The sequence below is a fragment of the Haliotis rubra genome, unplaced genomic scaffold, assembly GCF_003918875.1.
Source record: "Haliotis rubra isolate DU_JTF1 unplaced genomic scaffold, ASM391887v1 Scf484, whole genome shotgun sequence".
NCBI classification, from domain to species: domain Eukaryota; kingdom Metazoa; phylum Mollusca; class Gastropoda; order Lepetellida; family Haliotidae; genus Haliotis; species Haliotis rubra.
Window position 1 is genome coordinate 568,488 of NW_025767173.1, and position 27,023 is coordinate 595,510.

The following is a 27,023-nucleotide window of genomic DNA, read 5'->3' on the forward strand; positions in this document are numbered from 1 at the left end:
CGTCGCGATATTGCTGGAATATTAAAAAGCAGCGTAAAAACACTCACTCACGTGCAGATGTCAGTGGTAGACAATGGAGGCGTACGTTGGTGGAAAGGATCAGTCAGGTAGTGGTCGCGTTAGACATCCATATCAAAACATGTAATGTCTCGGAAAGCCAGTTTAAACATGTTAAGGACGTCAGGTAATAGTATCATGTACTGCCATTGAATTTGGTAATATCACAGTATCATGTACCGCCACTGACTTTGGTAATATCACAGAATCATATACTGCCATTGAATTTGGTAATATCACAGTATCATGTACCGCCATTGAATTTGGTAATATCACTGTATCATGTACCGCCATTGAATTTGGTAATATCACAGTATCATGTACTGCCATTGAATTTGGTAATATCACTGTATCATGTACCGCCATTGAATTTGGTAATATCACTGTATCATGTACCGCCATTGAATTTGGTAATATCACAGTATCATGTACCGCCATTGAATTTGGTAATATCACAGTATCATGTACCGCCATTGAATTTGGTAATATCACTGTATCATGTACTGCCATTGCATTTGGTAATATCACTGTATCATGTACTGCCATTGATTTTGGTAATATCACAGTATCATGTACCTCCGTTGAATTTGGTAATATCACAGTATCATGTACCGCCATTGAATTTGGTAATATCACTGTATCATGTACTGGCATTGATACACACATCCATATCAAAACATGTAATGTCTCGGAAAGCCAGTTTAAACTTGTTAGGGACGTCAGGTAATAAGTTCATTGACAATCTGACACTAAATGAATAAATGTAGACGGAGAGCAGTTTCTGTCACCATCTGTGTTTGTGTGTGTGCATGTGCGTGTGTGTTTTAGTTCTAGCTTATCACGTAACAACATATAGCATTGAAACCGAAACATGAGTCTCATTAACCTATTAAGACAATGATCAACTTTTCAGCCGATCCGAATTTTCTCGTGTGAAAGTGAAAATACACATCACAAACAACTATGGTTACACTGCATCCCAATTTGTTGTGTCATAAGAAAATAGTATTTACGATTGAATTTTAATTTTAAACTTTAATAACATCGTATTTCTACATTTCATGGCGAGGTGTAGGCAGCATGACCTTAACTAAGACGTCACAGAATGCCCCTGTTTGATGAGGTCGTAAAATGATTCACAATGCATCTGACTAACTGGTTACACCTGTTATGTGTCTTGTTTACTTATTCCGTGTAGTTCTGTAGCGCACAATGTGATTGATATAATATCAATTCCGTACCAGACCGCCAAACATTTCTAGCGGCAGAGCCTCGTTTTGAGATTTCCACGATTTCCATGTTTCCGTTTGTCAGAGCTAGCCGTACGACAGAGCACTCTGCACAATGTGTTTACAAGGATTAGAAGGAGCGTAGTGTTGCAATAAACAAGTGCTTAGATGTATCAAATAATACTGATTAATATTTATGTATCCAGTTAAATGAATTGGTCTCAGAATTCTGGAGTGGTTATTGTACTAAGTTGCGCAATAGCACGGAACCCAGTCAAGAGTAAACGAGACTGTTGTGTAATCAATGTTTTGACTTGCAACACAACGAGGAGATCGGGAGTTCTATGGATATACAACTTCTATATTATCAATACGAGCGACGTTTCCGTGTAGGTACTAACACCGTTATCAAGTAAATAAAGCAGGCAAGGCTATATATTCATAATAAGTTTGAACAGTAAGTTCATTGGTGTTTACACAATTAATACGGTTGATGTCCTCGTTCAAAACACTTTTAAATGCCACTCGAAGAAGGTAACATACACCACTTTAGAGCATTTAATTATGCACACCAGCATCATTTAATTACCATATCGATCGGCCCTTTTCCTGACACACTTTAAGCACGACCCTTGTCATCTGGAACGTCAAGAAATATCCTCGACACTGAATATGATGCAACGTCAATGATCGAGCCCCACCAGTGTTTCCACGCCATATGCTGAAAGCCTGTAACAGCAGCGGCCAGCCATTCTCGGGCCAGTCACCAGGAAACAGCCAGTGAACCCACGTGGGACGAGGTAGGATACTCCAGCCATGATAATTGGGAAAACACTGGGAACTAAATTACATCACAGAACCAAAAAAATGAAAAGGATCGAATAGTGTGAGTAATCTAATTATGTTTCGCTGCTGTTACATTAATATTTGTATCCAGACAGATATATACATGTCAGCGAGATTCAGTGCATGTTCACGGTGTGTGTCCAAAAGCCTGCTTCGCCATATTATATATTCAGCGTCATCAATGAAGGGTCAAGCTATCGGTAACACTATTTTTTAAAAGTTGTAATACTTTCGTTTTTGTTTTTAATTATATACAACTGAATGTTTTACAAACTTTTTAAACAGTATGAAAAAAAACACACCAGGCCGTTGAAATGCCATTATTACGTTCTTAAATGTCAGATACATTCTGTTACAAATGGCACATTTGTTATTCAAATTGTCAATATGGAAATCTACCTGCCACCTGGTGTCAATGATTTCCACGTGCAGGTTGTTCTATCAGTGGAAAGTAGACGGGCGATACACGTGTTTTGATGCTTTTTAACTGTCGTTAACTGTTCAGGTACCTGTTTGTAGCTTAAAAATCGCAGCTTAAAATGATACATTTTTTGACACTTGCTGAAAGGGGTCAGACTATAGGCCTTTTGAAATCTGGTCAAACTGGTTGCTGTCTGCTTTAATGTGAGTCAGCGTGCTATTGGTAGAGTGTGGCAGAGATTTCAAGCCAATGGGTCCGTGGAATATGCACGTAGACCAGGTCGCCGCAGAGACACAACTGCCCGAGATGATTAACACTGCGTTACGTAACAGATTCCTTAACTCAGCAGAACTTCAGACAGAAAACTTCAATGTTAACAATGTAAGGATATACAGGAGCATCGTTCGTCGACGTTTAAGGGCAGCCGGATTGCGCTGTAAGCGACCTGCAGTTCGTCGACCACTAATAGACTAGTCAAATTTCTAAGAAATGTGGATTTTAAGGATGCATGAGGCATTTTTGAGTAAAAGCAAGCAAACAACATTTTCTGTGGTAGATTTTCGTGCTGAATACGAATCTGTTGTTTGCTAAGCTCAAAAATGCCTAATTAGGTCACAAATTGGGTTCAAAGGTCAATGAGTGCAAAATTCATGTTTTTTTAAAAAGTGTTTTATTTATCATTCTCCTTCCATACAATGAACTCAGTTTACAATATATTGATTAATAATGGTACCACAAGATTTGAAAATGTTGGATTTCATCGAAATGCTGAAGGAAAAATTTCATATTTTTGCAAATATCTCCCTTATGGAGCGGTTTTTAGTTTTTGCTTGAAGAGCTACTTTTTACAAGCATTTTTGCTCAAAATGCAAAGCAAGGCTGAATCTTTTCCTTTTGTTGACAGAATTATATTCTAGGCAAACTGTTTAGATCACAAATATCGCCTATTAAGCGCATAATTACTTCAAAGGTTAATGAGTGTGACAGGAAGTGATAGGCATTTTTACATGTATGCCACACGAATGCTTTTATACTGCTTCGCATGCATGTCAAATGAAACTGCTTTCATTCATGCAGTGAGTTTGATTAATGATTTTAGCAACATAATTACCCACAGAACAGTTCAGGAAATCACAGGAACAGGTGGGAACCCTATCCGATAATGTGTCAAATACATAGTATGAAGATGAAGGCGAAAGTGGAAAATATATGCATACAAGCCATGTTATGTGCTATCACTGAAGGATCGAGGCTGTACTAAAAGACTTTGCTATCACATGTTTGATTTTAGGAATCTTTGTGCTGGAGGATTTTGTTAGTTGACGCACTGCTTGTACTTTTTTATACAAAAGGTGCAGAGTGTGTGTACCAGGAGAGGTCACCAGTGGCGGTATATACTAGCACTGGTGTAAGTTTGTTTCTATTCACAGGTCAAGGTTTATCATTTGAGCTTTGTATCATATGTCAGGAAACCAGTCAGTCTAAAAATACCCTCTACAACCAGATAGAACTGGGCATCTCATCCATCTTTGAGGCCACCCAGCTCGGGCACAAATTGAAACATTGCAAAGTTCGGTCATCTGTTGACAGGCTTTCGTTCCTCTTTGAAGAACCTCCTGACGGCAACCCTAATCTAAAATGGCACAAACTCTGTTATTCAGCATACACACATTAGGCAAAAATAAATGAAAGGCTTGCCAAGGAACAGTCCAATGCTTCACAAGGAAATGAGCAGACTGGTCTTTCAGATGAAGGATACCAGCACCAGTGGATCTCCCAGGACTCAGCAGAGCTCTAGTAGAGGAATGGAATGCGATTCCGCAAGCTTTCTTTATGAACTTGATAAGGAACATGAGAACAAGATGCACCTTTGTCTTGGACGCGCGTGGAGGGTACACAAGATATTGTCATTTTAATTTTGGTAGGTTGGTCTAATCAACTGATGTTTGCTAGAGCTGTTTGAACTTTTTGTCTGTATGTCACGATGTGTCACGTTTGTCAACACATTAAACACTATGATGACACTCTTAGTTCTAATACTTCCGAGAAACTTTTATTTACATGTGCTGCATATCATTTGACCCTTTATTATATTCGCCTGAAGCTCCTAGTATTCATCTTGGTTAACACTGTAGTGTTAATGTGAAGAGGGAGCAGACCGTATCGAGTCGTCTTTCTGTTCAGCCAAACCCGTGAATAACAATGTCTGTGCACCGAGGGAATTGGTCCAACTGGCTGGAGTTCCTGTTCTCTGTGATTGGTTCTATGGTTGGCCTGGTCAATATATGGAGGTTTCCCTACATCTGTTATCACAGTGGAGGTGGTGAGTGTTTGCATAAGACCAGTGGGTATTCATTTTGCTTTAAATATGGTATTTTGGTTCTTTAAGAAACCTAGCGCTCAAGCTATAGTTCCCGGAATACAATACATCTGTAAGGTAGTAAGGTTCGGTGACTTCGTAGATTGGTATTTATGCCCCCAAAGATATTTACGTAACGAGGAACTAATACTTTTAAACAATCACGGTTGATATCATTACAGAGTACTGTATTGTCTCTCTGTGTGTTTAACGTGCAACCAAATGTCAATGCTTTTTTAAACATAATGTATATTTACTAGTACGGGGAGCACAAGAAAGATTATGTAATATTCACCTAACATTGCACAAAGAAAAAGATAAAAAAGAGTATTTTAAACAAACCATGACAGGTGCCTTCCTGATCCCGTACTTCCTGGCCATGTTTGTGTGCGGGATGCCAGCCATCTTGTTGGAGTTGCTATACACTCAGTACTCCAACCTTGGACCCGGAAGAGTGTGGATTATCTGCCCTTTGTTTCAAGGTCAGTGTTCGATTCCCCATGTTCTTCATGTAATACATCTCATATCCTGTTGTGGTTTAGGGCAAACAGTAAAAGTTACTGGTTGGGCAAACAAAGCTTGTTAGACATTTCTGGTGTTGTCAGCTGGGTTCTTGAACCGGAAGTAATATGAGACTAAACAGAAGTGGTCATCACTTCCAGGGCTCTTTTGGGTTCACGTTTTTTTCTGCAGAAAACAACTGTTTTCTGGGCCATACCGGAAGTACCAATGACTTTGCTACTAGCTGAATAAGGGTAAAGTGGATTTCCTACTACTTTATTGCAGAAGGCATCGGTGCTCCACAACTTGCAATGACTTAAACAGTACAGATGTAGGCTAAGTGAGCTAAAATCAAAGGACTATCTAGTTCCTCACAGCTACATTCCTGCCTGGTTTGGCGTTCTGTCGACCTTCATTTAACGGGAAGATAAATGAAGACCTTGAGTTTCTGTTCCTCGTTAATTTGACTGTAATCAAGGATGTCCTGACAGTTTAATCTGTGTTCCCGGCATATGCTGTGGCAAAATGTTCTAAGCTAGGTAGAAATTGTAACTGTGTTTCAGGTATTGGTTACGGCATGGTTCTGCTCACCGCCATCATCAGCATCTACTACAACGTCATCCTTGCCTGGACTCTGTTCTACTTCGTGGGGTCATTCAGTTCAGTCCTACCGTGGAGCACGTGTGACAACGAGTGGAACACTGACCTTTGCCAAATACGGACTAGCCAGTCCAATTCATCATACGTGCCTCTGTTTGGAAATGAAACTCTTGTAAAAACAACATTACCAGATCTTGGAACAGCCAACTTCTCAAATCTGGTTAACATGACTGACCAAGCGGTGACACCTTCTGAAGAGTATTGGAGGTATGTCACCTGTTGTAGGATGTGGCCGTGTATTTGATTCTGATGTATGTCTGATGTGATAAAAATATATTACAAATTACAACGATGGAAAGAAGATTAGAATGGCGAAAATCTTGTAATATTTGCTGAACAGGAACGATTTCTTACGGAAAGACAGATTCTTTATTTCAGTGGATGCGACGTTTTGGTGTAGATATATTTACTGAAACTTTTAGAAATTGTGTGCTAGGATATACAAAGTCAATAAATGTTTTATTGCCATCCTAAATAATCTTAATCCACCGTTATAATTTAGATTTTGTTAACTATTGTTTCTAAAAAATGACTTTTAATACGTGTACTTCAGACACCACGTGCTTCAGATGTCCTCGGGAATCGAGGATGTGGGAAGTGTCCGGTGGCAGCTACTTGTGTGTCTCCTGGTAGCATGGCTGGTGGTCTTCCTCAGTCTTATAAAGGGCATCAAGTCATCGGGCAAGGTAGGGTCAGTTTGTGTATGTTTGAAGCCCGAGAATCACAGAGGGCAGTCGAAACATGGTGTATAATCTTCCTTTATACCGTAGTGTTTAACCTTCCTTATATACCGTGGTGTACAACCTTCCTAATTTACATACTGTGGTGTATAATCTGCCTTATGTACCGTGACTATAGTGACACGGCTGTAAATTCGTAATTCGTCGATCATCATGCGTTAAGTTCAGGAAGCACCGTTGTGCCACACCAAGTTGACACGTCATGATATAGCTGAAATACTGTTGAATAAAATCAACTCATTCACTCATTCATTGCTTTTTATCACTGTTCTCATTTTATTCAGGTTGTGTACGTTGCAGCCACCGTTCCGTATCTGATGTTGATAGCTCTGCTAGTGCGTGGATTGTTACTTCCGGGTGCTGTAGAAGGAATCAAGTACTATACTATACCACAGTGGACGAAACTCATGGATGCAAAGGTTAAGAGTGCTATGTTTTAAAAGTTAATTATATTACTACTATTGTTGTTGTAAAGATCGGATTGTAAGTCCAGCTTTTCGTGTTCTCCAGTTCTCACTAGAATGAGGTTAAAACCAGATGAGGTGAGGTGAGGTGAAATTGGGTTTAACGGAGAATATATCGCTCATATGACGACGTGCATGCGTGTGGATGTGAAGATGCGGCTGCTTGTACTAGCCCAGACTGAAGCTGGTTTTATAGTGATGAATTATTGATGAACTATTCTTCTAGGTATGGCGTAATGCTGCGTCCCAGGTGTTCTACTCTGTGGGTATTGGCAGCGGAGGAATTGGCACCCTATCTAGCTACAACAAATTTCACAATAACTGTTACAGGTTTGAATATGTATAACATTCCGGTACATCGTATTGATTGTCGATGTGCTGTAGCGTAACGTTATTCTTGTATAACTGCATAAACATAACACATACGGTAACACGGGCAAGAGTCCACTGCTATAACTTTGATACTAGTTCAAGGTGAGCCTGTATTGCTACAAGCATGATACAGGCTACACTACCAAAGGTTGCCAACACGTCTAAAGCAACATAAATAGCTGTGTTGGACTTTGTTCCTGTCGCATGCCCTAAGACCTATGGGCAATAAACAAATCTCGGTTTCAAGAAAGGGGAAAACCCATGTCAGTGAGTACTTTACATTGTGCATATGACAACAGTTTTCTTGAGTTATGAGGCATTATCTAGACTGGTTATTCTCTGGCGTTCCTGTTACTTATATAAAGGGACGGTAGTTTGAAGATTCACATTACAGAGTTGCCCATTGAACTGACCTCATGGATCTGTTTCTGTATCAGGGATGCTATGATCCTCCCTCTGTTGGACTGTCTGACCAGCTGGTTTGCAGGGTTCATCATCTTCGTGTTCCTGGGTTACATGGCCAACCAGTCCAACCTGCCTATCTCGGAGGTAGTCAAAGAAGGTGGGTGGGATACTTCAAGTATCATGGCGAGGGCATGCAGTGCTCACGTCCCCATTGCATACATTTAAAACGAATAAAATAAATATTTTCATCAAAAACAAAATCTTAATATATAAATAAAACGAATATACCACTGTAGAGTGTGTTTCTTGTTCTCTTTTGGCTGGATCACACACAGGAAGGCACTGATCTGATAGATAGATCCCGATAGTTACTCAAACACAAACCTTTATAATCAATGCTTTTTTACACTGTATGTATCTCACACAAATGATTTGTACATTGAAAGTCCAAAATTTGGCTTTCAATAGTGTAGTGTATATACGCGTTTGCTGTTGTTTTACACGAGTATTTGATTGTATACTAAGACAGTTCAGGTACTTTGATAGTGAATACTGGGTATTCTTTAGCGCTGACGTATATTCATCAGGGTCGGAACAGTTGTGGAAACAGAGTCTGATATCACCTCGTCCGTTGTTCTCGCTACATGTCCACTGTCGGCCCTTCTTTGTCTGAACCCTTAACCTGTCTTGTGTCTCATGGTTCCCAGGACCTGGTCTGGCGTTCATGGCGTATCCTGATGCTGTGTCGACAATGCCGCTGCCGCAGTTGTGGGCATGTCTGTTCTTCTGATGCTGTTTACTGTGGGACTTGACAGCCAGGTAAACAACCTGGGTCAACAAATGAATAAGTAGTTTGAAAATCCTACCATCTGAGCGCCTGACCACCCGATCCCATCAGTCACCTTTACGACAAGCATGAGTTACTGAAGATTCTAATAAGGCAGTGAGTTGGTGATTTGAGACGCGTATTCCGTACACACTATGAGTGTAGACCTCGACTTTAAAGTCTCATGTAAGAACAGCCAATCCTTAAGGAAGTGCTACATCAAAGTCCTTCGAACGATGTGATGTGTCCAGGAAATATAAAACTGTGACAACCATGGACACGAGCCCCTCACAGTGTACAATGTCTACATGGTGGGAAACGAAGTTGCCAAGTGCTGGGTGTTTGGAGTATAAGGGAGGTCACTCTATCCTCACAGCTGTCATGGGAGATCTAGAATACCACTCAGACACGTGACCATTTACTTTTTCTGCCACTATTAATCATCTGAAATAATACCATTGTGACTATTATCTTAGAGATTTGAATTATTTCTTTTACATTAATGTAGTAAGTGTGATTTATATAAATGTTGAAGTCAGACATGAAAGATGAGTATAGTGTAACACAGTGGGGAACGTAGAGTTATATCATATATTATTTCTAATGCATGTACTTGCTATGGAGCTGTAGGTAGCTGAAGTCCCGGAATGATTTGCCGAGGACCGGTAATGCCAGCGTTAGGGATATCTAGCTTGTTCCGGACAAATTTGGGCAGCTGGATTAGTCCAGCAAATGAAGTGGAGAAATTACATCTCTTGTGTATGACTTTGTAAAGACTACCCCATATTATTTGACTTTCTTTTCGGCGTTCGCACCTTTTAATAACATGCTAAACTATTCAAGGGTTATTGGCAACGTTTCAGGGTGATCATTGGTAATTCTCTGAGTATTTAGAATTTGAAGAAGACTCGCAATAATGTCTTGCACTGTTCTGAAGTGATTTTACTTTACACAAATGTTCTTCTTATGATATGACAGAACAGAAACTTTCACACATCATGAAAAGTGAGTGTATTTGGGTCATTCTCAAAAAAAGGCCAAATTCGTGCTATGAAAAATATGAAAATACAAAGCATCATACTGAATTATCTCATTATTGTTTTGAATGGTCAACACATTAAAAAATGCGGTCATGATAATTTGCACACAGGAAAGTAATAAAATATTTTTAAAATAAACTTTTTTAAAGTATCAACTGAAAGTATAAAAGTACTCTTTTTCAAACTTTGATGTCAGATAAGGAATTTTTCACATTTGTCATTATTTACAAACTTTTTCTATTTTCAAATATAAATTAAATCGTTTCATTATTCTCACATATTTAATTCATTTCTGGTGTCCCCCCGCCGTGATGTTGCTGAAATATTGCTAAAAGCGGCGTAAAACCAAGCTCAGTCAGTCAGTCACATATTTAATTGTAAATTTGGCAAAAAGGGCTTTGTGTGAGAAGAATGTAATGGTAACATATATTTTTTTTCTGAAATAACTTGTATACTTAAGACTGAACATGTTTTATGTATACAGTGGTATTAAAGCTGTTTTCAGTTATCATAAAATATCAGTCTAACTGTTAAATTATTGTTAGCAATTAAATGTTAGCAAATATGCATGTTACACCACTGATATTTTTTTATATCCCTCCTGTTACGCCACTGAACTTTCTGCAACTTACTGGAACAGTAAACCAAATCAACAGCCATATGATGCTTTGGATTAATTAATAATCATCATTGGAGAACGGCTTTCCAACATGTTGCATTGGAAAACAAATGATATCAACAGTTAAGATTAAAATGTACAAATTCAAAGAATACTGTGACACCAATGACATGTTGTGTTACACCACTGATGTTTCTTTACCTCACTCTAAATATAAATTCAAATTAATTGCCTTTAATTGATAATTAACAGATTTAAACAGCTCAACAGCAAATTCTGAACACTCAGATTTTAAAAGGTTTTTAAAAAATAATACACAAAAGCAATAAAATGAACAAATTGTAGTAATATTGTTACACCAATGACATTTTTTGTTACACCACTGATTTTTATTGAATTAACTTCAAAGATAAATTCAAATTAATTGCCTTTAATTGATCATTAACAGAATTGAACAGCTCAATAGCAACTTTTGAACACTCAGATTTTAAAATGCTTTTCAAAAATAATATTAAAAACAATAAAATACTGTTACACCAATGACATTTTTTGTTACACCACTGATTTTTCTGAACTTTATATACTAATATACCAGAACAAATTACCTTCACAGACTTTACATGAGTTAATGGTCATAAAATATACTGGATAAATACAATGCAAAGCAGTTGAGTTTTGTGAACAAGTGACTTAAATGAACATTTTGTCAGTGGTGTAACAAAACCTGTCAGTGGCGTAACATTTTCCCATGTTATACCACTGACAGTTACACCACTGACCTATGCCCACTTTTATGAACTTTATAACAATTAATGCTCCCTAACCACAGACCACCTGGCATAAATGTTGATGTTTTAGCAACTTCGATGTACTTTAAATACACATTGTTATGAAAAAGAACACATGAATAAGAAATCAACGTTACTCCACTGACTCGATAAAAAGTTATGATATGAAGTAGACTCACCATCTGCATCAAACTTCAACATCAAAATAAAATTTGGCCTCCACAAAACTTCTAGGACCAGAAGAAAGTCATCAGCAAAGGGACCATTTAGTGTTTCATATTTTTTACTCAAACGAGATAATTATTAATGTCACAAGTTTATATTCGTTACACCACTGACTGTGACATTTTGGAAAGTCATTGTTTTCATTGTAATTATGTGTTTTCCATTCTGTTTTTTTCAATATTTCATGCAGGAATGTGTTTTTAATATTGGTGTTTCATTCTAAATCTTTAAAAAATATGCATAAATACCCTGGAATTTAAACTTTACTGCAAAGTAATGTCGCTGTCCACTGACAGTGGTTTTCTTTCAAAATGATGATAAAAACCCAATTTTGTCCCAAAAATAACAAACAGGTACACCATTTTACATCATTATGAGGAACAAAATACATTTTTCTTTCATAATATGATTTTAAAAAAAAAAAAAGTAAACAATATTTTCAGAGCAATGTGTTAGTGACCAAAAGTTGGGCAAATTTTGAGAATGACCCATTTATGTGCAGGATATATTTTGAGTGTTATTCAACTTCAACTGAGGATATGAAGAGAAAGGACATAAACGTTCCTATTACGTCTGAGATCTTAAACCAAGGGCGGTGGGGTAGCCTAGTGGTTAAAGCATGTGCTTGCCATCAAAAGGCGACTATCTTGTCGTAAGAGGCGACTAACGGGATCAGGTGGTCAGTTTCGCTGACTTGGTTGACACATGTCATCGGTTCCCAATTGCGCAGATCGATGCTCATGCTGTTGATCACTGGATTGTCTGGTCCAGACTCGATTATTTACAGACCGCCGCCATATAGCTGGAATATTGCTGAGTGCGGCTTAAAACTAAACTCACTCACTCACTCACTAGTGGTTAAAGCGTTGGCTCGTCACGCCGAAGACCCGGGTTCGAATCCCTACATGGGTACAGTGTGTAAAGCCCATTTCTGGTGTCCCCCCGCCGTGATGTTGCTGGAATATTGCTAAAAGCGGCGTAAAACCAAACTCAGTCAGTCAGTCTTAAACCAAATTCACTCACTCACTTTCAACACATTTCACAGCACAGCACAGCACAGCACAGCACTTATAAAGATAAAGTAACCTTAAACCAAATCCTTCAATAAACAACAAATATTCTTTGTCAGTTCGTCCACGTCCAGACCATTGTCACGGCCCTCACCGACGCCTTCCCAGCATTCCTCGGACACCGGAAGCTCCTGGTTACAGCTAGTGTCTGTTTGACTGGGTTCATTTTAGGGATGACGTGCGTTACACAAGTAAGTACAGACATATACCTTTGTTTTTGTCAAATCTCGCAGTGTGTTTCAATGCATAAACACCTGAAATCTCACCGTGCAGAGATTGACCTCCTTAGGGCAGCACATTATTCACGACACACTCAAACCATTGTCAATTACATCTTTGTGGTTGAGAGGTACTGCATTGCTGAAAGACTATGACGACATTGTTCCAACGAACTAATGTTCAAATGCTTGGAGTCATGTCCTGAACTCTAATCTGAGACCTTCAGTCCTCATGTGGCTAAGCCTCTTGTCATGGTGTAGCCTGTTGAGAAGACCGGGAGGCACAATTATTTGTGGTACTGCTATGACAAACTATGTCCCTACTGAATGATGGCACATTCGCACCTCACCAGTGGTCGTGGGTTACTTGGGAAACTTCCAGAAGCCGCCGACACGCCCTGGAACAACTACACTAAACTAAAGATAACCCTGCACAGTCACATAAACACATGAATACAATACAAACTACATTCACAAGCGTCCTCTCACCTAGATCGTCATGTTGTCTTTATAGGGCGGTGTCTACGTCCTGACACTGATGGACTGGTACGTCGGGACTATTTCTCTTGTAGTTCTGGCGATGTCGGAAATGTTGGTCCTAGCGTGGATATATGGTACGCTAGTCCCCCCAGGACTACATATTACATCAGTTTACTTACGAATGAGTGAGTGAGTGGGTTGCGTTTAACGTCATTTTAGAAAGTATCCCAGTTATGTCTAGATGTATCAGCTTGTGGTTGGATGAAAGCCTGAAGAGATGTAGGACTAGATCCTTAACTACTGTGGTAGATCCCACAAGCACGAGTAGGGAATATATATACTTACATTGTGCCATGCTCGATATGATATCTCCACGACTGTGTATGATAGCCTATTGGTGCGTAAGTACTTGTTGCCCGTTCGGTGATTTCCTTACTCTAAAGACCGCCTCCGTGGTGTAGTGGTTAGAGCGTCCGCCCGGAGAGCGGAAGGTCTCGGGTTCGATCCCCGACCGCGTCATACCAAAAGACGTTAAAATATGGTACTTGTTGGTCCCTGCCTGGCGCTCGGCATTTATGGGTACAACAAGGACTGGTCGGCTCGGAGTCAGTATAATGTGTCTGAGTGGGGAATTCATGCTTCACTGCGGCATGGTATCTCTTTGGGCTAGCACTATAAAACCAGCTTCAGTCTGGGCTAGTACAAGCAGCCGCACATACACATACACACGCCTGCACGTCGTCATATGAGCGAAATATTCTCCAGCGCGACGTTAAACCCAATTTCACCTCACCTAACCTTACTCAAAATCAACTGCAACAATAACAACATTACGCATCATAATATGTGCAACAATGACGTGTACGTTTAGACCATACCCGGAATTCGAACCGTGGATCTTTCTCCAGAGAGGTTAACCTCGGAATTAAATGACTCCACATCTGATATATTGATTTATTAAACTGCATTGTTGACATGGGTCAGTGATAAAACCCAAATTATCTTTTTATATACAGGTGTAAATCGTCTGTATGATGATCTAGAGATGATGATTGGGTACCGGGTGTCTCCTGTCTGGAAATCCATGTGGCTTGTCGGCACGCCTCTGTTTGTCTTTGTGAGTATATTTCAGGGATGATCACCTCTTATTTCTGTCTCCTCAATGTGTTCGCTCAATTTTTGGTTCCACTGCCGACCAAGCATACGACACAACTAGACTTTTCCCAGATGTCAAGGACTTAACAAGATAGTTTTCTGTACCCCTTTGTATCACGTAATTAAGTAGTCTTTTGCCCGGAACTATGCTAGTTTAAAGCACAAGACTGCGAGTGGCAATAGAACTGAAGATTTCGACTGAATGGTAACTATGGCAGAATAGAATACCGTATTAAAGTTAAATTAAGCACGTTTATAGAGTATAAAACATTACTTCTTGGCGCATCATTAGCGAGAGCAAGGATGTCAGGACCCGACCTCTGAGGTTGTCTCACCGGCAGCGGATCCTGGAGGCCTTGGTTCTGTTGGACCACCACAGGGATTGGGTCTTTGAGTCTTGTTTTCAACATATATTTCTGATAGGAACGTTTGGACTGCTTCTGCTTTTGCTTCAGTTGCTTCTTGTAGTTAGATCGTGAACAGATATACATGAGTGAGTGAGTGAGTGAGCATGGTTTTATGCCGCTTTTAGCAATATTCCAGCAATATCACGGCGGGGGACACCAGAAATGGGCTTCACATATTGTACCCATGTGGGGAAGCGAACCCGGGTCTTCGGCGTGACAAGCGAACGTTTTAACCACTAGGCAACCCCACCGCCCCAGATATACATGAACTGAAGTTGACGAAAGATTTGTAAACCAATAATGGTTATCATGCTCTCTGACTGACGTCTGACTGACTTGTTTTTTCTTGTACAGGTTTTGCTTATTGCTGGACTTACCAGCATGTCTCCAGTAGCTCTTGGGGGGAGGGAATTCCCATCTTGGGCGCAAGCAGTTGGTTGGCTGATAGCAGTTTGCCCTGTCCTTCCAATACCTGTGGGCATGGTGCTGGCCATTTGGAGGGAAAGGGATGGGTCTTTGAAAGAGGTCAGTACCAAAAGGAAAATTCGGAAAACGAAATTAGAAGATGCATGCCACTGAACGTTCAGGAGATCCAGACCACCAAGATAAAAACGCCCAAGCATAAATTCTCCTAAACTCTAATGCTTTACGTCGCTTTCAGTAAGATGGTGGGTCATACTGGGGCTGATTTTTAGTCCTTTGCAGCGTTTTCAGAGTCTCCACACGAAAAGTGAACTCTTTGTTGTTGTTGTTGTTATTGCTGCTTATTGCTTGTTTGTCTAAGAATATCATGTCTAAATATGTTTACAGAGGTTGATACAAGCCACCAAACCCAGGAAGGAATGGGGGCCAGCACTCGGTGGTAAGACTGAAGAAGGGGAGGACGAGATGGCCCTGAAGACTAAAGAAGTACTGCTCAGTGACGCCCACAGTTAATGAAATGAAGCAAATAATTGTTCATACTAGATTTTAGATAAAGGTAGATCTATTAGTTGAGCTTTGCTGATTGTTTAGTTCGGTACATAAGTTTGGTTGTTTGCCTTGTTTACAAAGAGTTTCATAGCAACGTGCCGTCATTGAATCGCATATCACTGTCGTAAATAAATGAAGATAGCGTCACAAACGTTGTGAGACGTCTTTGAAAAAATGAGAAATAGAGTAAAAAAGCAGTTGCCTCAGTTAAGATCATCATCATTTTTCTACATTTTCTAAGACGAAAGGATACTAAACAACATACTCTGAACAAGGGATGGTCTCTTCCTGGGAAAGATGTTGAAAGGCCTCGTCTTGGTACTTGGGTTGACAAGAGCAATTCGCTGGGGACATGAAACTACATTTGGCTGTTGAACAATAAATTCTGTATCCTGTTTCGCTTAGAAGAAATGAAACTGAAAGTAGATATACTTGGGTGATCGAGATCAGTGAGTGGTAGACATCGGTGGGAGGTAGACATCGGCGGATGCTAGACAAGGTCTGGGGTAGACATCGCCATCTGTTGGCTTAGTGTGTTTGCCCTCGGAAGCAGCATTCACCTCTCTTCATACAAAAGTGTCACTGGCTTCCAATCAAGTTCCGGATAGACTTCAAACTTCTTTGCATTGTGTATAAATGTTTGCATAATCAAGCTCCTTCATATCTCTCTGAACTTCTCACTGTGTACTCCCCTACCAGAACTCTCAGATCTCAAGACCAGTGTCTTCTCTCCATTCCCAAAGTTCTCCTTTCTTCCTTTGGCAAGAGGTCTTTCCAGTACGCCGGTCCTACTCAGTGGAATTCTCTCCCTCGTCACAAAAAGCAGTCTCCCAAATTGAAAACTTTCAAAATTAAGTTAAAGACTTTCTTTTTTTCCAAAGCCTATCCCTAAACTCAATCTTTCTGTCATCAATTTCAATGTATACTTATTTTACTATTTTATCCTCTGTATGCATTGTATGTATGCTTTTATGTAGCGCCTTGAGCATGTATCAGTGGGTGGAAAATGGCGCGCTAAAAATATCCATTATGATTATTATCATCAGTGGGTGGTACTCATCACCATGGTATCTCACTGGGCCATATGAATAGAACAATAATTACACAGCTTACTTGATATCTTAATGTGGGCAACACGAGCACCTTTTTAAACAGTCAAGTTTGGACGAGTACACCCACCCTCAATAACCTGTACGTACCTTGCTATATACTAGTAATTATGTGATCACGTTACATATATACAGAACCACACTAATTACCCTTTAGAGCCTTAATAATTTGCCTTTGGTAGCGCAACGTCACAACATCTATTATTTATAAAATGGGCAATACATTCACGTATTGGTAAATGATACTCCGGTGGTATTGGCGACACTGACTGTTTTAGGCTACTTAATGAACCGGGAGATCAGACTATGAGGTTGGTCGCGGGTCATAGTGACCTGATGGCGTGGGTCGTTGCTTATAATATCGACCGCTGGCTTGTCTGTTCCAGATTCAGGGGCAGTGGAGTAGCCTAGTTCTTAAGGCGTTCGCACGTCACGCTGAAGACCCGGGTTCGATTCCCCACATGGACGAAGCCCATTTCTGGTGTCCCCGCCCTTATATTGCTGGAATATTGCTAATAGCGGAGAAACATCCTACTCACTCACTGTTCCAGATTCAGTTAGTTACATGCTACATGAAATAGGTGATAATGTACAACAATATAACCCAATATAGCCGCAATATGAAGCTCCAAGTACCCCCTTTCCAACATCTTTATCGAGGTTGAGATACATGCCCAATTGTTTAGTTTTACCTTTGGTCTATCTGAAAGTACGAACTGCCATAGTTCCAAGTCGGTGTATAACAAAACTATTTGTACAATATTGACAAACTTTATGGATAACAACTTCTTTTACGATAACCTGCATCGAAACGTCGTAAAAGAAATTAAAAGAAGTTGTTATCTATAAAGTTTGTCAATAATGTACTTCCCACCTTCTAAAAACCCACTCAAAGAAGAAAACTACCTTTGTACTTCCCGTTTTTGTATTTGGTTGTTAGCTGTTTCGGAAAAAAACCACTTTCTTATTAAAATCTTGTTTCTAAGTTTATGATAAAGCTAATCTACACTTCACGTTTGCATTATGCGCTTTCGGGAAACACTTCTCTAATTCGATAGATCTATAAAACTGAATACTCACCTAAGCTGGTTTCACCTTAACGGGCAACACGTTTTGAGCACACTCGGTTTTTATGTCGCGTGTTGTTTTATGATCTCTGAAGACGGGTCGCAAGATCTTCACTTCAAAACACATGAAAGTATTATGGTTGTATCTTTACTTGTGGCTTACGCATCCCCGTTTAGATTATATTGTTTCCGGTACTGAAATATAGGCCGGAAGCCTGCCTAACTCTCTTAAACCGGAAGTCCTACAACAGTAGCTTAATCTATAGATAATGTTCTTTATTTGATTATTTCACTTGATGTTTCGGGAAAAAAATATACACCTCAAATCAAATCATTACCTCAATATTGTCATCAAGATTCAGAATTCTGTGGCACGAGGTGAATAAGGTCTACAGTTAGTACTTCCAGTTATATAGATTTTATTGCCCCACTGACGTTGACATTAAAAACATACGCTTGCAATGACAGACTTCCAATTAATTTTTTGCAAAGATACTGAGATTATATTTAACACCAGACCATCTGTAGATGAAAAGGTAGCTAACGGGATATGTTTCTTTGCAATTTATAACAATGAAGTTAAGTATGTAGAAAATGCTGCCAAAACACTCTCCCCAGCGGTACTATATTTGGTTTCGAAGAAGGGATCGATTCCCCACATGGATACAATGTCTGAAGCCGTTTTAAGGTTTTCCCCTGCTGTGATATTGGTGGTATATTGCTAAAATCGGCGTAAAACGATACCCACTCACTAATCCAATACTTCATAAATTTGAGACCTGTTTACATGGTCCGAGTGGTGTCTCCCCTCCAACCTTATAACGTCTCATCAATCAGGTCGGTGCCCCTTGTCAACCCTGACGTTTACAGACACCAAGATTTACTTACTGCCGCCTGCACTATTCGTCACCTTGGTCGAGTTCAGCATTGTAGAAGTCATGTTATACAATCAAAACATTTCACTTAGAAGATATTTCAGCTCAGTTGAGGAGCATTCTCCAGCGTCAGGAAGACCTGGAACGCCGGTTTGATCAGAATTTTAACTCGCCGGCAATTTCAGCGCCGGAGTGTGCCAATCGTTAATGGCGGCTTGACGGACGTTAGGCCAAATACTACAACTACTAGTGACCGGCATCCATCTGCTCAGTCGTCTGGTGGTGACTTCGTTGATCAGGACTTGCAAGGCCAGTTTCAAGCTATAAGGGACAGCCTTCAGAAGATCAGACTACCTCCAGAACTTCGACTCATGAATCTAAACGAGGTGTGAGCGCTAACAACAAAGCCCACTTCAACACGCTAGCCCGTTCGGCCCGGTACGTGGAGACGTCACTAGAGCTATTAGCTTCTTTTGATGAGGGCAGAACACCGAGTCTTGACCAGGTTGCTTCGCTGTTTACTATTCTTAAGGCTCATATGTGTTATCTTCAAGATGAGCATGCTGCCTTACTAGTACAAGGACAGATTTTTCCCAGCACATCCAGATTTCTTTCGCGCCTTACAGAACAATACTAGTGGCTTTTCCCCTATTGCTTTGGAATGTTTGAGGAGTGCAGCTTCAATCGCCGCTATTACTAGACATCATAATAGACATCACAGACATTCACTAGAGGTCGTGGTGGTCATGATGATTTTTCACAATTTTCGAGTCGTTCCTTTCCCCAGACTCGATCTCCAGTCGGATAATACCCATAATTATGATAGGGGTGGTAGAACTGGCCATTATAATTATTGTAGGCGATATGAGGTGTAGGCGATATGAGGGCAAGCCCCTGTGCTCCCTTTTTTTTAAGTACAGTCACACTTAATAGGTATATATACGATTAACATAATATAATTCATATGTAGAAGTACATCGTATACACAAATTTAAACAATTATTTGTTATTATTAAATTAAACCTCGAGTGTAACTCCTGGCTACAGAGTCGGTGGGCTTCTCTAGTTTTCTAAGGCCTAATTTCACCCCGGCTCAAAGAAACAAAAACACAAACCGGATAATGACATATTTTTATTCAAATATAACAAGCAATGTGTTACCCATGCAGCATACAGACTGCCATATGTGCAGTATGTTTATGTCCACATTTGAAAGAGATGAGTCTCTCATTCATCACCACTCGCCCCTTTCCGTAACCGCTATTCGGCTTGTCCCGGAATAACACGAGTTGGTCACGAATGCTGAGTCTGTTTCTATTCTATTCCAGTTCCTTTTCGTTCCTATTCGAGTCTCTTTCAAAATATTGTCTTCTTTCAAGTTATGTTGGAGAAAAGTTAACGTAACTAAGATGCAATCTTTGGTCATTAAAACACCTGAGCAAGTTCATAAGGTTCTGAAATTACTCTGACCACTGTCCATGAAATTTGAAATAAATACTGTATAACTAGGGACGACTTGCTACTCAACAATTGAACAAAACACCGGGTAATGGTTACCAAGGTAATTCACGTATCTTCCACTCTTGTCAATCTAAGGCCAACGTCAGAAGGCAAACCATACAAGGTATTTTCAAATTAGTAAACTAATAATAACATTCCAATCTAAAAATGCCTAGAGGCCAACAATATGATAATTCTGTGTGTGCATGCATGTGCGTGCATTTGTGTCTGTGAAAGTATTCCTGTTGCTCACAGATTCAGACCACATATAAATCGCTTTTCAAGGAAATTGAAGAACTCCTATTTAATGAACCCATACATTCAATATATGTTTGAGCAAGGTATAGCAGGGCATAACAGGGAGCCAAGTGTCCTGTAAAGTAGCTTAGGTCAAAAGATGGTTATTGAAACAAAAGTCAACATGATTTGTTAGTCCAAACAGGAACAACTATAAAGAATACATGGAAGTAATATATATTTGGACGGATGTTTGTATGGTAAAATACTTCATAACAAAACAATGGTTACCTGTATATAAGAATATTATTTGTGTCCAATTTTTTACGGACTAAATACAAGCATGCAGGATTTCCATGCTGAAGCGTCTGAAGCCATCATATTTGATGTATCACAGTAACAATATACAGGTACTACTGACTAGAGCAAGGCATCACTGGCAGACCAAGGTCATCTGCCAGACTGTTTAGCAGGGAATCTAACCATCCAACAAAAAAATAATGTACTCATAAACAAAATATTCTACAAAATCTCTTAAATAATGTGCATAATTATGTAATAGACTAAAACAACATAAATTACCTTGACTAAGAACGAATAACACTGTTGATTATTTTGAAACATCTACCTTCTGTTCAGTTGAAAAAATACATCTATCCTCAATGTGTCATCTCAACTTGACAGAGATTACCTTTCCATAAAACAATGATTCACTGTAGCATATGTTATATTTGGGACAACACTTTCTTAGTATAACATATGTTACATTTGACCAATTTCTAAATAGCATTGGGTAATCAATGATTCACTGGTCGGTCCAGTTAACTTTTCCAAAACATGAACTAACTTAATGGGGTACACAACTTGGTTCTGTCTTCCCCCTCTATAATACTGTGGCAGTGAGGACAACAACGTTAATGTGCAGCACCATTGGTAAGTAGAACTTCCCTTCTCGGGCTCCTCCTGGTGAGAGGTGGTGGGGTAGTCTATTGGTTAGTGTGTTGGCTTATCATACAGAAGGCCAGGGTTTGATTCCCCAAAAGGGTACAATGAGTGAACCAATTTCTGGTGTCCACTGCTGTGATATTGCTGGGATTTTGCTGAAAGCAGGTAAAAGCTTACTCGCACACTCCTGTTAGACATAGGATATGTGTCCATCTAGTTCTACTCTCACACTGACCATGTCAGGCCTTTGAGTTGTGTAGACTTGAGGCAAAATACATGAGCATGGGTTGTTTACAAAAATACATTATCTGCTCAAAGGAAAGCATGTTGAACATTAGGATGTATCTGATGGAGAAACACAGACATGCCATGGATATTTCTGATAGTGGGGTTGTACATTTTGGCTAACACAAAGATGTAATGGTGAGTTTTTTAACTAGTGCAGTCACTGTTGAGTACAGTATTGTCCAGACTAAGAATCATCTGCTTTCTTAAATTCTGGAACATTGTATTAATATTGTACAAGTACTCATTCTACATCATGGGTTAAACTGTTGGAACATTAGTAATAAACATCCACTCACAGGATGAACAAAGTTATTAGATATTTATACCTGTGCATGTATTGCACTTGTGTAGTGAGCGAAACTTGTATTTGGTGGGTGGACAGTACCGTTAGTATCTTGAGCAGAAGCGAGTCCACACCCTCATGCAATGACAGACAGGGAATACTTGGCTGTTTCCTTTATAATGCAGATGAGGGCAGCTCTGTTGTCAACCCTTGTATAGTATCAATAAAGCTATGTGTAATGCAAGGATGTTGTCACAACCTTCTATAGCAGTAAACTGGCAGACAGCTCTGTCTGTAGGGAGAGAGTTGCCACAACCTTCTCCAGCATCAAATGGCAGACATTGTGTCTGTAGTGAGTCTGTTATCACAACTTTCTCCAGCATCAAATATCAGACAGCTCTGTCTGTAGTGAGACTGTTATCACAACTTTCTCCAGCATCAAATAGCAGACAGCTCTGTCTGTAGTGAGACTGGTATCACAACTTTCTACAGCATCAAATGGCAGACAGCTCTGTCTGTAGTGAGTCTGTTATCACAACTTTCTCCAGCATCAAATAGCAGACAGCTCTGTCTGTAGTGAGACTGGTATCACAACTTTCTACAGCATCAAATGGCAGACAGCTCTGTCTGTAGTGAGACTGTTATCACAACCATCTACAGCATCAAATATCAGACAGCTCTGTCTGTAGTGACACTGTTATCACAACTTTCTCAAATGGCAGACAGCTCTGTCTGTAGTGTCACTGTCATCACAACTTTCTCAAATGGCAGACAGCTCTGTCTGTAGTGAGACTCTGTTAGAAAGCTGACATTCCCCACGAGAGTTACAAGCCATAATCACAAACATATATTCCGTGTTCGGCTCTAAGCCAAACACACGATGTTCCTGGCGCCCATACAAAGACACGCTCTTCCAGAGACAGTGATGACCCCGGTCTGATGGCCGATACAGCAGGAAGTGGGAGATCTTCTGCTCGATGGCAACGTCCAGGGGGCTGGAGCTGCACACCTGTATTGACGACATGAAGCGGCGGCACAACGTCTCCAGGATCACCGGCACTGAAACACAAGTTACAATCATGAAGTACATACTGGTTTAAAGCATGACTGTTCCTAAAAGTTCTAACAAAGTTGGCCTTCAGTTTTAAAGATACATAGCATAAAACAAAGACACTAATGTTGGTCTTCTATGTAAACACTACACTCTTTCCGTTTGTCATTGAGACAATTGCACTATACCTTTGACACTGTCTAGACTGACTCTGACTGAGAGTGCGACACTGCACCACCTCAACATACCTGGGACAACACTCTCTCTCTGACTGAGAGTGCGACACTGCACCACCTCAACATACCTGGTACAACACTCTCGCTCTGACTGAGAGTACGACACTGCACCACCTCAGAGTTGGCGCTCTTCCTCAACATACCTGGTACAACGCTCTCGCTCTGACTGAGAGCGCTACACTGCACCACCTCAACATACCTGGTACAACGCTCTCGCTCTGACTGAGAGTGCAACACTGCACCACCTCAACATACCTGGGACAACGCTCTCACTCTGACTGAGTGTGCAACACTCCACCACCTCAACATACCTGGTACAACCCTCTCGCTCCGACTGAGAGCGCTACACTGCACCACCTCAACATACCTGGTACAACGCTCTCGCTCTGACTGAGAGCGCTACACTGCACCACCTCAACATACCTGGGACAACGCTCTCACTCTGACTGAGAGTGCGACACTGCACCACCTCAACATACCTGGTACAACACTCTTGCTCTGACTGAGAGTGCGACACTGCACCACCTCAGAGTTGGCACTCTTCCTCAACATACCTGGTACAACACTCTCGCTCTGACTGAGAATGCTACACTGCACCACCTCAACATACCTGGTACAACGCTCTCGCTCTGACTGAGAGTGCGACACTGCACCGCCTCAACATACCTGGGACAACGCTCTCGCTCTGACTGAGAGTGCGACACTGCACCACCTCAACATACCTGGTACAACACTCTCGCTCTGACTGAGAGTGTGACACTGCACCACCTCAACATACCTGGGACAACGCTCTCACTCTGACTGAGAGAGCGCCACTGCACCACCTCAACATACCTGGTACAATGCTCTCACTCTGACTGAGAGTGTGACACTGCACCACCTCAACATACCTGGAACAACGCTCTCGCTCTGACTGAGTGTGCAACTCTCCACCACCTCAACATACCTGGTACCACGCTAACGCCCTGACTGAGAGTGCGACACTGCACCACCTCAACATACCTGGGACAACGCTCTTGCTCTGACTGAGAGTGCAACACTCCACCACCTCAACATACCTGGGACAACACTCTTGCTCTGACTGAGAGTGCGACACTGCACCACCTCAGAGTTGGCACTCTTCCTCAACATACCTGGTACAACGCTCTCGCTCTGACTGAGAATGCTACACTGCACCACCTCAACATACCTGGTACAACGCTCTCGCTCTGACTGAGAGTGCGACACTGCACCACCTCAACATACCTGGGACAACGCTCTTGCTCTGACTGAGAGTGCGACACTGCACCACCTCAACATACCTGGTACAACACTCTCGCTCTGACTGAGAGTGTGACACTGCACCACCTCAACATACCTGGGACAACGCTATCACTCTGACTGAGAGAGCGCCACTGCACCACCTCAACATACCTGGTACAACGCTCTCACTCTGACTGAGAGTGCGACACTGCACCACCTCAACATACCTGGAACAACGCTCTCGCTCTGACTGAGTGTGCAACTCTCCACCACCTCAACATACCTGGTACCACGCTAACGCTCTGACTGAGAGTGCGACACTGCACCACCTCAACATACCTGGGACAACGCTCTTGCTCTGACTGAGAGTGCAACACTCCACCACCTCAACATACCTGGGACAACATTCTTGCTCTGACTGAGAGTGCAACACTCCACCACCTCAACATACCTGGGACAACACTCTCACTCTGACTGAGTGTGCAACACTCCACCACCTCAACATACCTGGTACAACGCTAAAGCTCTGACTGAGAGTGCGACACTGCACCACCTCAACATACCTGGGACAACGCTCTTGCTCTGACTGAGAGTGCGACACTGCACCACCTCAACATACCTGGGACAACACTCTTGCTCTGACTGAGAGTGCAACACTCCACCACCTCAACATACCTGGTACAACGTTAACGCTCTGACTGAGAGTGCGACACTGCACCACCTCAACATACCTGGGACAACACTCTTGCTCTGACTGAGAGTGCGCCACTGCACCACCTCAACATACCTGGTACAAAGCTAATGCTCTGACTGAGAGTGCGACACTGCACCACCTCAACATACCTGGGACAACTCTCGCGACTGACTGAGAGTGCGACACTGCACCACCTCAACATACCTGGGACAACACTATCGCGACTGACTGAGAGAGCGACACTGCACCACCTCAACATACCTGGGACAACACTCTTGCTCTGACTGAGAGTGCAACACTCCACCACCTCAACATACCTGGTACAACGTTAACGCTCTGACTGAGAGTGCGACACTGCACCACCTCAACATACCTGGGACAACACTCTTGCTCTGACTGAGAGTGCGCCACTGCACCACCTCAACATACCTGGTACAAAGCTAATGCTCTGACTGAGAGTGCGACACTGCACCACCTCAACATACCTGGGACAACTCTCGCGACTGACTGAGAGTGCGACACTGCACCACCTCAACATACCTGGGACAACACTATCGCGACTGACTGAGAGAGCGACACTGCACCACCTCAACATACCTGGGACAACACTCTCACTCTGACTGAGAGTTTGACACTGCACCACCTCAACATACCTGGTACAACGCTCTCACTCTGACTGAGAGTGCGACACTGCACCACCTCAACATACCTGGGACAACACTCTCACTCTGACTGAGAGAGCGACACTGCACCACCTCAACATACCTGGTACAACACTCTCGCTCTGACTGAGAGTGCGCCACTGCACCACCTCAACATACCTGGGACAACATTCTCACTCTGACTAAGAGTGCGACACTGCACCACCTCAACATACCTGGGACAACACTCTCACTATGACTGAGAGAGCGACACTGCACCACCCAAACATACCTGGGACAACGCTCTCGCTCTGACTGAGAGTGCGACACTGCACCACCTCAGAGTTGGCACTCTTCCCGCCTGAGTTGACAGCAGACAGACAGAAGTAGTAGGTGGTGGCTCGGTACAGATTCTCCAGCAGCAGGACCTCACAGCTGCTGCTCTGACTCAAGCCCTTGATGATCTGCCTGTCTTCGGGGCAGCTCCTCACAGTCACTGTGTCCTGTCACATGGAAGGAACTGTGTCACAATCACACAGACAACAGAAAGTAAATGTCTCCAGTTTAGTTTGGAGTCAGAGAGTTGGTTTTAGCACTGTTACTTCAGTCAAGACACAATGGAGACATTTACCACTAATGAGCAATTCCAGTAATTTACAAAGTTTCTGTCAGTAGTCATTTTTATCGTGCAAGTAAGCGAGTGAGTGAGTGAATTTAGTTTTATGCCACACTTAGCAATATTCCTGCTATATGGCGGCAGTCTGTTAATAACTGAGTCTTGACCAGACAAGCCAGTGATCAACAGCACGAGCATCGATCTGCACAATTGGGATACGATGACATGTCAACCAAGTCAGCGAGCCTGACCACCCGATCCCGTTAGTCACCTCTCACGACAAGCAAGGGTTGCTGAAGATCAATTCTAACCCGGATCTTCACGGGTGTATCATGCAAGTAAGTCAAATTGACCTTACACACTTCCTAGGTGGGCGACCGCCCCC

General features: G+C 41.6%; 1 protein-coding gene and 1 pseudogene across 6 annotated transcripts in view; one reads left to right on the plus strand and one right to left on the minus strand.

Annotated features, from left to right (window-relative positions):
• Positions 1 to 1,742: 1,742 nt before the first annotated feature.
• LOC124291160 lies at positions 1,743 to 16,270 on the plus strand (annotated as a pseudogene).
• A 5,224-nt stretch (positions 16,271 to 21,494) lies between these two features.
• Positions 21,495 to 27,023, minus strand: part of LOC124291158 (E3 ubiquitin-protein ligase Midline-1-like) — a 45,103-nt gene continuing 39,574 nt past the window's right edge. For 5 of the 6 annotated variants that reach the window (XM_046728089.1, XM_046728088.1, XM_046728086.1 and 2 more), the window contains 2 exons: positions 26,315 to 26,525; positions 21,495 to 23,217 (listed from right to left, as the gene is read on the minus strand). In XM_046728089.1, coding sequence (XP_046584045.1) covers positions 22,919 to 23,217; positions 26,315 to 26,525 — 510 coding nt within the window. In that variant the 3' untranslated portion in view covers positions 21,495 to 22,918. The remainder of the gene's footprint in view (positions 23,218 to 26,314; positions 26,526 to 27,023) is intronic. The other variant, XR_006902153.1, reaches the window with a different exon arrangement.